The following is an 18,176-nucleotide window of genomic DNA, read 5'->3' as shown; positions in this document are numbered from 1 at the left end:
CCTAGTTTTATTTACGTGTTCTTTACTTTCTTGCAAGCCTATCATTTCGCTCCTACAAAGTACTTCTAGTTTCATACTTGTTCTAGGTAAAGCGAACGTAAAGTGTGCGTAGAGTTGTATCGGTGGTCGATAGAACTTGAGGGAATATTTGTCCTACCTTTAGCTCCTCGTTGGGTTCGACACTCTTACTTATCGAGAAAGACTACAATTGATCCCCTATACTTGTGGGTTATCAGACCACAACATCGATCTTGCAGTAGATCAACTTTGTACTTTGTACTATCTCATCAATAACAACAAGAGCACGATGTAGGGTTTTACCTTCATCAAGAGGGACCAAACCTAGGCCAAACACCGTCCCCATTGTCTCATGTTACCTATCGATCCTAGATCCACAATTCGTACCCCCTACTCGAGATCGGCCGGTTTTGACACCGACATTGGTGCTTTCATTGAGAGGTCCACAATGTGGTGGTTTTTATTAAATGTGTGAAGTTTCTTTCTTAAAATTATCACAAGTATTTCTTGTATTGTTACGATTTTTTCCATTGTATAAACCATTTTTTAAAACATCACAATTATTCTTTGGAAATACATGAACATTTTTTGTATGGTGCAAACAAATGTTTTATTGATTTTTTTTGAAAAAAAATGAAAATGTAATAAATTTATTCGTGTTTTTCAAAAGCGTCCACATTCTAAAAAATCCGTGTTTTCAAAATTTGTCCGAAATACCAAAGTTTTCTCTTTAAAAAAATCAAAATTATCAAATTATATTTGTATTAGAAAAATACATTTCGGAATTTTATTTTATTTTATGTTTTCAAAAATATGCGACATTTCAAAAATAAAAATCACAGTCTGTAAAAAAGTTTAAAATTTTTAAACATGTCTTCTGCGCTATGTTCTTAAACCTTTTCCATTTCCTAAACATCCAGGAAAGCTATCACTCGGAGTGGTACGGGTTGTCGCCCTAGTACGAGGTCCCGATTTCAATTCCTATACAGCGCACTGTGTAGCTTTCATTTTTTTTCTGATGTCACAACTTAGATGGCCGAGGCCACAATTTTCATGTGTGATGATATGGTTGAAATCAAAGAGTATACGGATGACGAAATAAGAACTGCTTTATTTCAAATGGGACCTACGAAGGCTCCTGGTCCGGATGGTTTTCCTGCTCTTTTTTATCAAACATATTGGAATTTTCTGCAGACCGAAATTTGTAACGCTGTCCGGAGTTTCTTGACTGGAGGAACCATCCCCACTGGTTTTTGTGATTCAGTGATTGTGCTCATTCCGAAGATTAATAACCCTCAACATCTCAAGAACTTTCGGCCAATTATCCTGTGTAATGTCCTCTATAAACTCGCCTCGAAGGTACTCTCAAACCGACTTAAAGTTTTTCTGCCCGAGGTGATTTCAGAGAATCAAAGTGCTTTCATCCCTGGTCGTCTCATCATGGATAATGCTCTTATTGCTTTTGAAAGTTTACATACGATAAGATCCCAAAGAGCGAAAAAGCCTTACTTTGCTCTCAAGATTGATATGATGAAAGCATACGACCGTGTTGAGTGGAATTTTCTTCATGGTTGTCTATCACGGTTGGGTTTTGCTGATTCCTGGATATACTCGGTGAAGAGGTGTGTTACATCTACTCGTTATGCTGTCCGGGTCAACGGAGATCTAACAGAGCCTGTGGTGCCAACCCGGGGTATTCGTCAAGGTGATCCAATCAGCCCCTATCTCTTTCTTCTTTGTACTGAAGGTCTGTCATGTTTGCTCAAACAGCAGGAGAACCAAGGTGTGCTACATGGTATTAAAAATGGTCGACTTGGTCCTGCTATCTCCCATTTACTGTTTGCAGATGACAGTATTTTCTTTGCAACAAGTGACAGGAGGAGTGTACAAGCTTTGAAAGATACCCTTCACCTATACTGTCAGGGCTCTAGACAAAAGATTAATTTGGATAAGTCTTCTATCTTCTTTGGTAATGGTTGTCCGGAGGTGATCAAGAATGAGGTTAAACATATCCTTGGTGTTTTCAATGAGTCTCTACAAGATTCTTATCTTGGCATGCCAACAGATGTGGGGCGATCAACTACTATGACTTTCAAATTTTTGTATGATCGCATGTGGAAGCGTATCAATGGAATGTCTGATAGACCATTGTTTAGGAAAGGAGTGGAGATTCTTTTAAAATCTGTGATTCAGGCGATTCCAACATACATTATGAGTTGTTTCCATCTTCCCGTTGGTACTTGCGAGCAAATGAGGAGAATTATTGCGGATCAGTGGTGGGGTTTTGCTGATGGTAAACGAAAGATGCATTGGCGTTCATGTGACTGCTTGACATGTTCGAAAGCTATGGGTGGTCTTGGTTTCAGAGATATGAGTATGTTCAATCAAGCTATGTTAGGCAAGCAATGCTGGCGGCTAATCACAGAACCAACTACATTATGTGCTCGTGTCCTTAAGGGACATTATTTCCCAAATATAGATTTCTGGAGCGCAAAATGTCCACGGTCTGCTTCCTATACTTGGCGAAGTATTCTTCATGGCATGGAGCTTGTCAAGAAAGGTGTCCGATGGGGTGTGGGTAAAGGTGCTTCCATTAGGATTCAGGATGATCATTGGATTCCTGGTGTCAATCCACAGCTTTTACATCTGCTGACTCCTCTATCGGCTGGACGGAAGCTTAATTCGCTCTTTGCTGGTGATGGCCTCACTTGGAATACTCAACTAGTCCGATCTGTCTTTGAGGAATCGATTGCGGATCAAGTTCTACAACTTCCCATCAGTCGGTTTGGGGACACTGACTTTGTGTCATGGCCACATACACGTTCTTGTACATACTCGGTCCGATCTGCCTATCATTTGGCAAGGATGACAAATATGATCGTATCCCGCAACAGGTCAGGTCGTGGTTTGTCTTCTAATATACAATGTGATGCTATTTCATGGAACAAAATTTGGGCAATCAAGGCTCCGGGGAAGATGTTGATAACTATTTGGAGATTCGCTCATGATTGCTTGCCATCAGGAATGCAACTTCATCGGCGACATATCCCCGCTTCTAAGGTTTGTGTCCAATGTTCTGCAGATGAGCACATAGAACATGCATTGCTATTTTGTCCTTATGCAAAAGCGGTTTGGTCTGATGTTAAAGCCTACTTCAACTTGCATCTTTGTCGGAAAGGATTCAAAAATTGCAAAACATCGATCGTTGATTTTTTTGGCAAGTTGCCATGATCTTTCTGCCACAGTTCTTGCAGTCACGTGTTGGCATATTTGGGATGCTAGAAATAAACTACGAGAAGAAAATATTACTCAGCATCCTACTAGTCTGGCTCTGAAAGTTAAAGCTTATGTTGACATGATAGTGCGGCATTTGTACATTACTACTACCAACCATAGGCGTGAACCCTCTACAACAGCATCTTGGGTTCCGCCGCCGGCAGGTAAGGTGATGATAAACGTTGATGCTGTGATTTTTACACATGACAAGAGCATGGGGGCAGGTGTGGTGATGTGAGAACATTCAGGTTCTTGCATTGTTTGTTATGGTATTGGTGTTCCTGATGTGATCCTTCCTGAGTTAGCGGAGGTCATTGCAATCCAGAGAGGATTGCAATTTGCATTGTGTGAAGGAATTCAGGAAGTCTTACTTGGTTCTGATTGCTTGACAGTTGTCCAGCGTGTCAACTTACTGGACCAAGATCGATCTATTTGTAGTTCTGTGATTCAGGACAATAAGCAACTTAAGGCTTTGTTCACTAGTTGTTCTATATTTATGTGCGTAGGAAGCAGAATGTTGCTGCACATCTGTTGGCTCGATCTTGTGATCAGCTAGAGTGTCGCGTTTAGCGTGGTGTGTCCCCGGAATGTATCCGGGATGCTATTTGTATGGACATTATGCCATAATCTATAAAGTGGGTTTTTTATTAAAAAAATACAGTTTAGAAAAGCCTATAACAAATAAGCAGCCCAACACCTACCCCTCAGTAAAAATCATTGACAACCAGTTCAAGAAAAAAAAAATCATTGACAACACCACGTTGTCAAAGACATGGAAGGAATGAAAAAAAAGGGAAATGATGGAAATAGGATCAACATTAAAAAATAACATTATATTTAGATATGAGATATTACGTCACATCTAGATGTTATATAGACAGTCCGATCTGTATAACCTTGACCGTAATTCCGACTCCGTAAGGCAAACCCAAGGCCAAGAGCCCAAGACTACGTAGCAAACCGACTCCAACTCGTATGCTTATTGCCCTGCTGCATGCGCATGGTGGCTTTATAAACAAGAACGCGTCTACTCTACACCGAACCCGGCTAGAAATCGGCCGGAACATGCTTCATATAATGTCTGCATCCCATAGTATTCCAAGGCACGACGACGAGACCACCGTGCACGCCCTCCCCGCGGGCTCGCAACCGCCACCAGGCGGCGGACGCCATGGGAACAAGTTCGTCTTGCCATATAGCGGACGACGAGACAGCCTCCGGAGTCATGTCCACGGTCGCCTCCCGAGTTGCCGACTCCACGGTCGCCTCCCGAGTTGCCGACATCTGCGAAATGATCGACCAGTTAGTCGCTGGTACAACCCTGAGCGCCAGGCGAATTGCCGCCATCTCCGCCATGATCGACGAGGTCGCCCAGGGAAGGAGGAGGAGGACGACGAGGAAGCGGCGCATGGGCAACTCTCGCTGCTATGAGCAGGTGAGCACGCTCGGCGAGGGCACGTATGGCGTCGTCGTCAAGGCGCGCCACCGCGCCACCGGCCAGACCGTCGCTCTGAAGACTCTCCGCAGCTCGCCCAGCCAAGAATCGGTCGGCGAGCTCCTTCGGGAGGCCTGCTTCATGGCGGCCTGCAGCGGCCACGCCTCCCTGGTTGCTCTGCGTGGCCTCGTGCGCACACCCAGCACCAACGGATGTAGGGACTACTACCTCGTCATGGAATACGTCGGGCCCAACCTCCGCCAGGTCTTCCATGAGCGCATCCAACGCGGTGACCGGCCGTTCCCAGAGGCTGACGTGCGCTGCATCGTGCGGCAGCTGCTAGCCGGCGCGGAGACGATGCACAGGAACGGCGTCGTGCACCGCGACATCAAGCCGGAAAACATCCTCGTCGTCCAGGACGGCAGCGGCGCCGGCAACGTCGTCAAGATTGGCGACTACGGGCTGGCGCTCTCCACGGACGAGCAGGAAGACGGCACGGCCGGAACGAGGTACTACATGGCGCCGGAGGTGCTGCTCGAGAAACCGGACCGCGACACGCTCGTCGACCTCTGGTCCATCGGCTGCGTGATGGCGGAGCTCCTCACCGGGAAGACGCTGTTCGACGGGGACGACGAAGCCGACCAGCTCCACAAGATCTTCGACCTGCTCGGCGTGCCAGACGACAGAGCGTTTTGGTTCGCCTTGAACTCGCCGCTCCTCGGAGAGGAGGTGCAGCTATGGCAAGCGCGGCAACGGTCCGCTGCTGGACCCGAGAACCGGCTGCGCGAGCTGTTCCCCGAGGCGCTGCTATCCAAGGAAGGGTTCGAGGTCCTCCAGGGGCTCCTCACGTGCAATCCCCAAAGGCGGCTGGATGCGGCCGCCGCGCTCCGACTTCCGTGGTTCGCTGACACCGACAGCATGCCTGTCGCCGCTGTCCCGGAGACCGGCGCCCTGACGCCAAGGCCCCGAAGCTGAAGCTGCCGCTGCGAACAGTTTGGCGTCGGCGCTCGCTTTGGAGATAGAACTAGAGACGGCCTTCACCACACCGGGCAAAGGCTATACGCCTATACCCCATCTTTACTGCAAATCCAAGCCCTCGTTCGATTTGAAGGATTTTCATAGAAAAAAAAAATAGGAACGAAGATTTTGAGGGAAAATTTCCTCACCTTTGCTTCGGTAGAAATACACCCACACACACACAAGACGTATAGTCACCTCGTATCATACACTGCAGGTCATCATACGTATATAATGTATAGGCACTCCTAGAACTCAGCTAGCTGAGATTTTCTATGGTCTCATTCACACAATATTATTGTATTTTGTATTTATTCTTTTTGTTTCCTTTAGCCCATAATTTTATTCTTTTGGACTCACATGTCATATTTTTGGTTGTTGTTGCTATGCGTCCCGTCCAAATGACCCAATAACTACTCATTCGATTTTTGTTGTTGCACGTTGCATCTTTTAAAAAAAAAATCGCCGATAGAGAAAAAAAGAATAAACAAAAAAAGTTACGTAATGGCTTGTTAGCTTCAACTACTTTGACCACTAAATATTCTTGTACAAAGAAGTAGTGTGTCCTTATTATATGAATTGTGATGTAATAATTTGTTTTTTCTTAATAAAAAACAACTTGATTCTAGCTTTTCCATGTAGTTGCTGCACAAATAAAATTTACAGTTGCAACCCGCCTGTGAATACTTGTAGTTGCGATCTGACTATAAATACTTGTAATTGCGTCCCGACTATGAATACCTGCAATTGCGACTTGACTTTGAATATTTGCAGTTGCGATTAGACTTTGAATACTTGCAATTGCGACTTGACTTTGAATATTTGCAGTTGCGATTAGATTTTGAATAATTGCAATTGCGACCCTACTTTGAATACTTACAGTTGCGGCCCGACTTCGAATACTTGCAATTGCGGCCTGACTTTGAATATTTGTAGTTGCGATTACACTTTGAATACTTGCAATTGCGACCCGACTTTGAATACTTGCAGTTGCGGCCCGACTTCAAATACATGCAGTTGTCACCCGACTTTGAATATTTACAGTTGCGACCTGACTTTAAATATTTATAGTTACAGTCACATTTCAAATCTTGCAGTTGCGACCCGACTTAAAGATTAATACCATTAATATAAAAAGGAAAATAAAAATAAGACATCAAAAACATTAAAAAAACATAGACTAAAAAGTAAAAAAAACACTAAAAAGTAATAAATAAATAAATATTGAAAGCCTAAGTAGACAATTTTATAATATATGATAACAAATGAACATTAAGTTGAATAAAATAAATACACTTATTTATAAAAAAGGAAAAGAGTGAAATAAACTAGTTACAAAGTGTTTACATGTACAAGAAGGAAAGACTAGAACAGAAAGTAGAAAAAATATGAACAGAGAAACAGTAAATAAAAAACAAAAATAAAACCGAATGATAACAAGAACCAGAAAATGAAATTCGAAAAAAGAAAAAAGAAGGTCACCTCTTGAGGGGCCGTGATGGGCTAGAAGGTGACAAATAACAGAGAAAAAAAGAGATCGAGCAAAAATTGGCTGGAACATGCATGAATATTGGAGGGGAAACACTGCAAAATTTATTTCTAGTTCACTACCAAGTCCGCTGCAACAGTGTCACTAATACACAAAGGAGCAACCTTAAACCAAGTATTACATAAAGTATTTAAGCAACCTTCCCAAGCAAGCAAATGAGCAGTTTTGTTTGTTGTTCTTCTAGCCCACCTTTTGTAAAGGACACCAGCAAGTAAAACCTTAATTTCTTCTATGAGGCCAAACCTGGACCGGCCGGCCGATCTCTGCTAAGACAAGAATCTTAGCTACCAGTTATTGGTCACAAGGATTATCTTCTCCGACCCAACTTTCATAGCCAGCTGGAGGCCTCACCAACATGCCAACAGTTTGGTGTGTTCGGAATGAGTGATGTTTGTAAAAAAAAATGGCAAGCCCCTACACGGAACAAGCCATGATGGTCACGCACAACTGCACCACCACCACCCTAATCCCTTGCTCATCATAGCACCGTCGACATTTACTTTCACCCAGTCCATATCTGGCGGTGTCAGGCTGGCTATAGTGAGGGTATTAGGCTTGGAACTAGCAAATATGGTGATGTGGCAAGTAATTAAAGAAAAGAGAGAGGGTTAGAGTAACATAGGTAGATATCGTATCATGTTAAATGTTATGCTACTATGTGTCATGCATGCCAATAAATGAGATCATCTATGATACTAGTTTATGATACTGTGCACTATGAATATAGTATCATACAATAGTAACATATGCATGATACTATTATATGTTACTTACCACTATGAGCAGCCTCAAGGGCATCGCAACTGTCATTGCTGGAGAGTGTGCCTTTGCACCATGAATGTTTGACCATTCCTCGAGTAGCGCCTAGAAAGGATCAACAACGCTTAGGGGTCCTTCTATATGTTTGCCGTCCCTGGTGGTATTCCTTGCTAACCACATACTCCCTGTGTTTCTAAATATAAGTCTTTTAGATATTTCACTAGTGGACTACATACGAAGAAAAATAAATGAATCTACATTCTAAAATATGCCTATATATATTCGTATGTAGTCTTCTAGTGAAACTTCTTAAAAGACTTATATTTAAAAACAGGGGGAGTATATGACTGCTCTTCCAACATCTTTCTTCGACCTCAACAAGTTGAGCAACCAACATGTTAGAGTTTGGTGAGATTCAACGTGCTCCGGGGGAGGGGGGGTCATTTGCAATCCGGATCAACGCCGGTGCGAAAGAAATACATATAGTGTGTTATTGATTAATGGTGCACCCTAAATAACATTTAAAAATGGTTAACATGTAAAAAAAATATAATTAGATTCTAATCAAATATCATATATAATATGTTGAAATTAAAGTTAGGGACTCAGGGTTTACAAGATACGAATGAGCATTAAATCTTATCACTTACTGCAGGACCACGTGTTAATTACCAAAAAGGCGGGCTCTTTCTTTAAAAATATGGAAAACAATGAATCGTTTTTCTGTCACTTAAAGGTGGACCGGGGGTTAATTCCCTGAAAAGACAGACGGTTTTATGTACAATTCATGACGAACGGGCAAAAGCTATCCTTCTTTTATTAGTAGATATAGATTACGATTCCTTCAGGCCACAACTGAACTCCTTTTATCGTTACTAAAAACGATTGTGTCTTTCAAATCAAAATTTCAAATTTAGATCAATATATAGTGCCTCATTTTGAACTATGAATGAAATACCATCACCATCAATTTGTTGAATTCAAAGCGTCACTATGAGCATCAATGTTCTAATGGGAATAAGAAATGATATGTAGTTATTAGTTTTGAATATTATTTGGATTCCAATTTTAAGGCCCATATGCTAGTTGTCTCGTCATTTCAACACCAAGGTGTGAGTTCATGGCAACCCAATCCAGGCCCAACTACTTCTATTTGAATTTCAAATTTAGGTCTATACGACAAATCAATAAAAGTCCAAGGGAGTCAACCAAAGTCAAAGAAAATGGTCATGGTCAATAAGTCAAAGGAGAAGAAGAGTCGGCCACTCTCAAGACTAATGTGCTCAAATAAGTTTGTAATGCAATTAAAATCTTGAGACCATAGCCGTGGAAGATACTATTATACAAGAATAATACTATTTACATCTCTTTTTAGATCAACAAGGAGGAGCTCCCCGTCTCCATTACTCATAAAGAAGCCACAATATCAGGTTCGAGATACAAGTCTAAAAAGGTAAAAGAAAAGATAAAACACAACACAAAAGGAGAGCTCTGGATATTTACCAGCCACCTAAGGAGGCAAACACGGGTCCCAGAGCATTACACGACATTAAGGAAGGCTATAAAGAAAACTCAGGGATGTGCCAGAGAGGGCACATTTTCTCTCTGGAGACTCCTTCATGCATAGCGTGCCACAAGGGAATCGAGCGCCTGGAGGATCGAGGTCGGGCTCAGCACGTCATCGGTATGAACCCTGGATAGCATCTTGAGAGCATGTGGCTCACTCTGGAAGCTATCTACCCCCACCCAATCCTTCATGGACCTCTCAGCAATTGTTGGAGATGGAGGCAGAATGCGTCGATCTTCCCCAGCATGTGGCCCTTGAACAACAGCCGCCATTTTTTGATTGTTCCTGAGAGTTGCGACCAGATATGTTTCATGCACAACCAAACTGCCCCATTAAACACAATGTTGTTTATGTGTTTCCACAAAACCCAAAGAGCAGCAACAACTACTATGTTTAGGGCATCTAGTTTTTTCCAGCAACCCAAAAAGAGGAAAAGGAAAGGACAGAGGAACCTATATGCATGTTAAAGAAGGATAGAATTTCCTTCCAAACCTGCACAACAAATACACAATCACAAAACAAATGTTGAACAGATTCATGTTCAGAACAGAACACACAGTCACTGGGTTTTTTATGGTCCTTTTCAGGAGGTTATCTCTAGTCATGATTTTATTGTAGGCAACCAGCCATAGGAAGATGTGTATCCTAGGGGGGACCACCAGCTTCCAAACTGCTGGGATATAGGCTGGAGTAATCCCCCTGTAGTTTATGATAACATAGAGAGAGTTGGAGGTATATGTACCACTATAATTGTATTACCAGACTAGTGCATCAGTCTCATCAGAGAGAACTACACTTGAGGCAATAGCTTCATCCTCATACCAGGAGTTCATGATTGTAGGGCTGAAGGACCTCCTGAAGGTAAGTTTTAGGGTGCCCTCATCCCACACTCGGCTAATGGTGCTGCTTTGTTCTCTACATATGCAGTACAGGTCCCAAAACTGGACAGGGAGTGGGGAGGACCCAAACCACCGGTCTTCCCAAAACCTCACACTTATGCCACAACCAACCACCCATCTGCATCCAAATTTAACAGCTCTAGATGCCCAGATCACTCCTTTCCAAAAAGTAGAGACCCCACCATTATTCTCGATACTAAGGATGTTGGGAAGAGGCTTGTACTTGGAGTCTAGCTACTAAGTCCTTCCAAGTCTTGCCTTCACTATTTATATATCTCCTAATCCAAGCCCCCAAGAGGCAGATGTTCAGGTCTTGAAGGTTGGGAGTTCCCAATCCTCCAAATTCCTTCTTCATAGACACCAAAGTCCAGTTAGCTAGATGGATTTTCCTGTGGCCCTTCAAAATCATTCCAAAGGCAGTTGGCCATTTGGGTGTTGATCAGGTCCACTGCCCATTTAGGGAATTTGAAAAATGATAGGAGGTAGATGGGGATACTAGCTAGACAAGCTTTAATCTGAACAATCCTAGCTGCATAAGAGAGGAGTTTCCCTCTCCAGCCAGCTATCCTTTTGAGAATCTTATCAACCAAAGGTTGAATGTCTTCTCTAGATAGTTTATCATGGTGAAGAGGGATCCCTAGGTATTTAATGGGGAATTTACCCCAAGGGCATCCAAAGATTTTGGAGAGAGATTGAATCTCCTCCTTTACCAAGTTCATTGGTATCATTTCACTCTTGCCAAAATTAATCCTCATGCCTGAGACCTACTCAAAGCAAGTGAGCACCCATTTAAGGTTCTTCGCAAGTGCAAGGTCATGGTCCACAAACATGATGGTGTCATCAGCATATTGCAAGCTAATGAAACCCCCAGGGATGATGGAGTGACCCATCCCCATGACCAGGTTTTTGGTAGAGGCCTTGGCAAGCATTCTGGTCAGCACATCCACCTCTAAATTGAAAAGAATTGGGGATATAGGACCCCCTTGCGTGAACCCTTTACTAGTAAGAAAAGAACCACTCTCTAGGTTATTCATCTTGACACCTAAAGACCCTTGGTGAGCAATTTGCCAGATCCAATTGATCCATCTATCATCAAAACCCAAAATTTGATTAAGTCATTGAGGAAGTCTAAGTCCACTCTATCAAATGCTTTTTCATAGTCAAGCTTAAGGACTACACTTTTATCCTCAGATTAACGACATAATGGATAAGCTCATGGGCTGTAACCACACTTTCCAGTATGTACCTACCTTTGATAAAGGCAGACTGGTTGCAAGAAATAAGCTTATTCATGATTAGGGATAATCTGATAGTAAGGACCTTAGTAAAGATCTTAAACGCACAGTTTAGGAGGCTGACGGGTCTAAACTTCTTCATCATAGAGGCGTTATGTTCCTTAGAGATTAAGGTGAGCATGGAAAATTCAACCTATAGATACTATTTACATCTCTAATACGGCCAACGAATCACAATGAAGAAGGCTCCTTGCACTCTGAACATGCTTGCAACGCAAAGTACAATGTCGGGGTGATTCTTTCTTGCTTCACAATATCTCTTTCCCCAGTTGAAATCGTGCGCCACCAACGACCTCCGTCGAAGAGGGTTAAAGAGTCGCAACACGCTTCAACGATTTGCTTGTGCCGAAGAGATATAAACCTCCTTCGTATAATAACCGGAAAGCTATGTGTCGAGCACTCTACTCCTCCCGATCACAAATGATGCTCGTTGTGTGACATCCATAAACTCTCGGGTGATCCACGGTCGAATTATGTTTTGTAGGAGCAACCAAACATGAATTTAACTTTTCCTTCGACTTTGGACTTCCATACCCTTTCAAACTCAGGTTACCGGTCTGACCACTAAGCAGCATGGACCAACAACTTCGAAGTGATTGGAAATATGGAATTCATCACTATCTTTGCAGCCAGGAGAGAAAATATGAAAGTGTAACAATTACTTTATTACATGAAAATTTGCAGACACACACACACACACAGAGGTCTATATATCTTTTTACATGCATGTTGTACGTTGTTCTAAAAGTATTATTGTGGATACAATTTATTTTAAATATTATATGTACTTCATTCGTTTCATTTGTCTTAAGTCAAATTTTGTAAAGTTTGACCAAATGTATATTTAAAAAATAAACATCTATTTATACCAAATAAATATAATATGAAAGTGCATTCTATGATGGATCTAATCTAGGAGTAGATTAGGGCATCTAGTGCTTTGTTCATTGTGTGAGGGCTATAAGGTGCCACCACATAATTTTCTAACAACAAGACATACCGAGACAAATCTATGTTAGAGGCTCCATTACTTTATGGAGATTTGATTTGCTATTGTGACTATTGATATTTTTTTAAACAGTTGGTCAAACTTTAAGAAGTTTGACTTAAGACGACCCTACCATGGGAAGTAAAAAAGAAATGGAGGAAGTAATATATATATACTGCAAATAGAATGCGTAGGTTGTGGTTCGTTGAAGAATTTCACTTTCTTAATTCAGACATACTGAGATCGATATAAAAAGATGAGATTTCTATTAGCCTCATTATGAGCAAATATGTTGCAGTATGTACATCTTGAATGTTTCGGTTTCATATCTTTAACGTCTTGTTTGCATACTTTAGAGTTATCAACAGATTGTAATTCTTAATGCTTCCTGGTCTTTATCCCAAGGCTAGGCAGTGCCTTCTCCAGTTCATATCATACATGTTGTACAAGGGAGCGCATGACATCCCCATCCGTGGAATGTACTGTATTTAAGGTTTCTCCATAGTAATCATAGTTATGAAAACAGGAAAGGATCGTCTACTTCTTTCTCCTATAAATCTTCTTCAAAAAGATCTTTAAAATCTCCCGAATCGCACGATCCGGTTCAGCGTCGATGGTTGAAACCAGGTGCTTGTAAACTCTTGACTCGTACTCCAAGAATATGTCCTGGGTGCAGGAGGAGATAGACAAAATTTTGCAGAGAGTTCATCAGTTTGGCAGTTCTCTGTTTTCTTTTCTTTTCGTTTAAAGATAAGAAACAAAGGGACAACGGTAAACATCAGGTTAACACAACATCAAAAGAGCTTTTTAGGGAGAATGTAAACTCTGGATAGAAAGAGTTATACCTGAAGATCAAGCTCCTTATAAACATTCTTCACTGCTGCGACACATTCTGGGGAAGACTTGCCATAGTTCTCCTGAGAAACCAACATAGTTCATGCAAATATATGCAGTTTAGTACTCTGTACTAGCAAATCCATGGATATTTTCACTGAAGTGGTGATGCCTGAAAACTCAAATGAGTGACTTAATTTCATACGTATAGTATTTTCATCTCGTTCTCATTAGCCAGTTCCATAGCCTGGACAATTAGCCAGGAGCACTTGTAGTCTTCTATGTCTGTTCCAACCTGCAGCACAGTGAGACGGTGAAACTCCGAATCCAGCAAGAAACAGTAAGGAAGACAGAGGGTGGAATCTTTTGTACCTTGCCAATAACTTGAGGGTCACCGAAGCAATCCAGGTAGTCATCCTGAAAATGCAGTGCATTTCAGCCATACATGCTAGATGAAGTTTACAGAAGAAACATTTAGTTAGGGAGGGAAGCGGACCTGTATCTGAAAGTAGACTCCCATCTCAATCAGTACATTTTTCAGCTCGACGTAGTCGCTCAGCTTCGCGCCATTCAAGAGCAGCGCGCAGGCAACCTATATGAAAACAAATGTTTCAAATATATTTTTTTGAAAGCAATCAATCTCAGAATCTCCATTCACTGATACAGAGTGATGATTTTGCTTGTGAAGTGTTCTATACAGACCAAACTGTGTAAATACTGTAATGAAGTTCCATGGGGTAAATATTTCTCAGTGACAGCAAAATGGCCAGCACAGGCTAAACTAAAGTCACCTGATCAAGTCATGTCTAAACTAGACACAAAGAGATGTAGCGCAGTTTCAGGACCAGAGACTCACCGGCAGGTAGAAGGAGTAGTAGGACGTCTTGTACTTGACAATGCGGCGGTACCTGTCATAAACAAGGTGGCGATATGTAATTACTGTTACTTTTTGAGCTATGGAACTTGTTATTTAGGCATAGGACTCTAATGGCATACCCTTGGATCCTGTATCTGGCGAGATCCTTGGCGCCGGTGTGGGTGGTGATGAGGTCCAGCATCTGCCCCATGGCGGTCTGCAACCCAATCTGTCGAAACGAAGACAACATCATGCAACTTCCCTCTGTCGTGACTGGAAACTGATTTGATGGTGCAGTGCACTTGATCATGTGCATGAGCCCTGGTTGATTACCTCGTTCCATAGCTCCATGAGCTCCATGAAGTAGAACTTCTCCTTGAAGTAGCGCTTGATGATGGCCTGGACGTGGCATTTCAGCAGCACACCGTCGTTTATCGCAGACAGACCAACCTGACAGATAACACGAACTCTTTCTTGTTACTGATTCATCTCATCTCTCACGAGATGAACTACTGCAGATCCTATGCACTGGGACTGTGTGGGGGGTGGTGGACGGATCGGCGGTGAAGTGAAGTACTCACGGTGGGCAGCTTGTACCAGCAGAGGTTGTCCCGCCTCGTGTAGGCGTTGTCCGTGATATCATCCAGCACCAGCGCAGACGCCTGGAGCCATTCGATGCACCACCCGAGCACGCAGGCGAGGTAGAAGTCCTCGTCGTCAACCTCCGTCCCTTCGCGCAGCAGCATGTAGCTGTCGATCACCGACAGCCCCCGGTTCAGCTTCCCTTGAGAGATAAACCGCAATTGTCAGGCAGAGCTAGCTACACAAGTTCAACAGAGTCTCGTTGGTACTCATCGTGCAAACGAGGAGGGGTGATCGGCCAGCTGCTGCTCACCTCCAGGCACGTTGTAGTCCAGCATCTGCAGGAGCAATGGGGAAACATCGGTGGCCATTAGTACGATTGATTTCGGTCTCATCGGTAGAAAATCAACATGCATGCAGAGCTAGGCAGGTAGCTACAGTTTGAACTTTGAAACAACAAAAGGAAAAGGGAAAGGAAAGGGTCGTCGAGAACAAGAAAACCGCAGTAGTACATGTACATGCATGCATGTTGTAAAACAGAACAGCAACGACGGAAAATGGAGGCCAAGTCTCTGTAAGCCTGATTTGCCTTGTTTGTTAACAGACGTTTCTAACACACAGACACGGGGAAAAAAAGACACAAAACTTTTTCCCTTTGAGTGCTGCGAGGCATTTTTTGAATCCGTAAAATATTTTTTGATTCTTTGAATATAACTAAATTTGCAGGCACTTAGAATATTTACCCAAGTTCATGACAAAAAAATTCAGAAATTTTAGAATGTTTTGAATTATTTTCTGTTTTACTGTTCATGCAGGTGCGTTTAAGCTCGAGCTCAAAAGATGCTTTTCCCTCTTATCCGCGTAAATATCCCCCGGCGAGATGGACATCTGTGACTGCAGAGGCGTCACTTAACAACCACACGAGGCCGATAATGGTAACTAAACACGTAAGCGTCATCCGGAACTCCGTCCACACTCATGCACGTCACGTCCACAGCCTTAGCCCTCCATCGTAACACACGAAACAGCGCTGGTACGCATGTAGTATGATGTATCATGGCACTGTTATGGCACTAATCCCTTAACCGGCCGGCGATCCGGTCTCGAACAGCTCGTACCACAATGCATAGGTGGGTGCGTGCATGGTGCGCACGTACCTTGGCGACCCACTGCCTGGTCTCGTCGGTGAAGTCGAAGTTGAAGGCGCGGTCGTTGAGGAGCTCGTCCTTGAGCCGCTCGTACGCGCGCAGGAACCGCTCCCGCGTCTGCTGCGCCCCCTGCTCCGGCCCCGCCCCCGCCCCGGCGCCACGGCCGTTCAGCCGGAGCAGCTCCCGCAGCTCGTCCTCCAGCCGCGCCGCCTTCCGCACCAGCTCGCCGGGGTTCGGCAGCGCCGCCAGCGCCGCCAGCCCCGCGCTCAGCATCCCCGACGGCACGTGCGACGCGATCGACGCCGCCAACGCCCCCATGCTCGTTCGTTGGATACGGCGCTGCCACTAGCTTCCTTCCACGCTTTGTTTTTAGACTGGATGCCTAGGCGGGTGAGGTGAGGTGACTGGGTGGATAGATCGCCGGCCGGAGTGCGATCGAGAAGCGTCGGGTACCGAGTGGCGCACGCCGCGCGGCCGGGCGGCGACACACGCGCCCGGATACGGGGTGGGGCAGCGACGTGAGCCGAGCCGAGCGAGCGACGGAGCGGTCAGGGCCCTCCCCTGCCACGATAACGTTTCTGCCGTAGTACGTCGCTTCCGATCGAGTTAAGTTCCGTCTGGTCGCTTCCGATCGAGTTAAGTTCCGTCTGGTCGCTTTCGAACGCGTACGCCACATATACGTTACCGATCCATCCACCGGTGCTTCTCACTCTCAACGAGCATCTTTCTCGTCTCTTAATTATGGCTCCGCATGCGCGCGGGCGTCGGTGCGTGCCCGTGCTGCGTTTCACGGTTCGTCGATAGGCCAGGAGCACGGTCAGGGGGGCGCTAGTACCGGTACTCACACGTCCATATTCATATTCCAGTTTCCACAGTGAACAGTTCTTGCGTTCCAGTATCAGGATCGTGCATGCAAAGTGCTGCGTACACGGTACACAGCTCTGCTTCGATTTGAATGTTACACGCCAGTACCGAACGTCGTGCTACGTGCGCAGCTCTGCTTCGATTTGAATATTCCACGCCGGTACAGCACGTGGTACTACATACGTTTTTTTTTCAAAAGAAGGCATCGCCCCGGCCTCTGCAACGAGTGATGCAGGCAGCCATTTATTAAGCATTAAAACAGTTTAAAAGAAGTACAAAGTAGATCGAAAAACTGCGAAAAAAAAATTACAAGGCGACCAACGCCAAAACCGATGATATAAATAGGCGTAGTTGACTAACTCCCTATTCTATCAGCATGACGTCATCCATATCGGCTGAAGATATCCTGAGCTACCATCTCCCATCGGGCACACCCAGTAACCAAAGGCTCTCTGGTTTCCACGGGAGTGAGTAAGGACCACATGCGGATCAAGACGGTAGCCCTGAAGGTGACCTGCAAAAAATTAATACATTGTTGTCTGTTAAAAACTAGGTCATTTCTGCAGTTCCATATAGCCCACAAAAGTGCAGAGGTTCCAACTCGAATTAGTTTGGCGAAAGAAACATTAACCCCGTCCAGCCACGTCCCAAAAAACATGTTAATGCTAGTAGGCGGGGAAATGTTAAAAGTAATATGGATTGAGCGCCATAAGATTTTAGCCATAGGGCAGTCCAGAAAGAGGTGCTTAATTGTTTCATGCGTCTGACAGAAGCTACATCTGCGATTTCCTTTCCAATTTCGCTTGGCCAAGTTATCCTTAGTTAAAACAACTTCTTTATGAACAAACCACATAAAGATTTTTAACTTAAGGGAAACTTTGACCTTCCAAATATGCATTGATTTTGGAATAAGTGAATTATCAATAAAATGGTCATACATTGATTTCACCGAGAATGTACCATTGGAGGTCAGCCTCCAAGTAATACTATGAGGATCATCAGAAAGACTAACATCCATTAGCCTTCTGACTAGATGTAGCCATCTAACCCATCTATTGCCAACTAAGGATCTGCGAAACTGAATGTTGA

The 18,176-nt window shown here is 43.8% G+C and overlaps 2 protein-coding genes across 2 annotated transcripts; one reads left to right on the top strand and one right to left on the bottom strand.

The window, feature by feature from the left end:
- Window positions 1-4,465: 4,465 nt before the first annotated feature.
- LOC123428839 (putative cyclin-dependent kinase F-2) lies at window positions 4,466-5,704 on the top strand. Its single transcript, XM_045112964.1, has one exon. The coding sequence runs from the start codon at window positions 4,466-4,468 to the stop codon at window positions 5,702-5,704; it is 1,239 nt and encodes a 412-aa protein (XP_044968899.1).
- A 7,471-nt stretch (window positions 5,705-13,175) lies between these two features.
- Window positions 13,176-16,794, bottom strand: LOC123428074 (farnesyl pyrophosphate synthase-like). The gene is made up of 11 exons (XM_045112238.1): window positions 16,233-16,794; window positions 15,389-15,413; window positions 15,075-15,277; window positions 14,827-14,943; window positions 14,634-14,722; window positions 14,494-14,545; window positions 14,134-14,229; window positions 14,010-14,054; window positions 13,843-13,932; window positions 13,649-13,720; window positions 13,176-13,469 (listed from the first exon to the last, which is right to left on the bottom strand). Exons 1-11 carry the CDS (start codon window positions 16,539-16,541, stop codon window positions 13,341-13,343), a joined length of 1,227 nt encoding a protein of 408 aa, XP_044968173.1. The 5' UTR covers window positions 16,542-16,794; the 3' UTR covers window positions 13,176-13,340.
- Window positions 16,795-18,176: the final 1,382 nt, after the last annotated feature.

The sequence above is a fragment of the Hordeum vulgare genome, chromosome 2H (genome assembly GCF_904849725.1).
Source record: "Hordeum vulgare subsp. vulgare chromosome 2H, MorexV3_pseudomolecules_assembly, whole genome shotgun sequence".
NCBI classification, from domain to species: domain Eukaryota; kingdom Viridiplantae; phylum Streptophyta; class Magnoliopsida; order Poales; family Poaceae; genus Hordeum; species Hordeum vulgare.
Note: the sequence above shows the minus strand (reverse complement) of the source record. Positions and strands in the feature narration are given on the sequence as shown.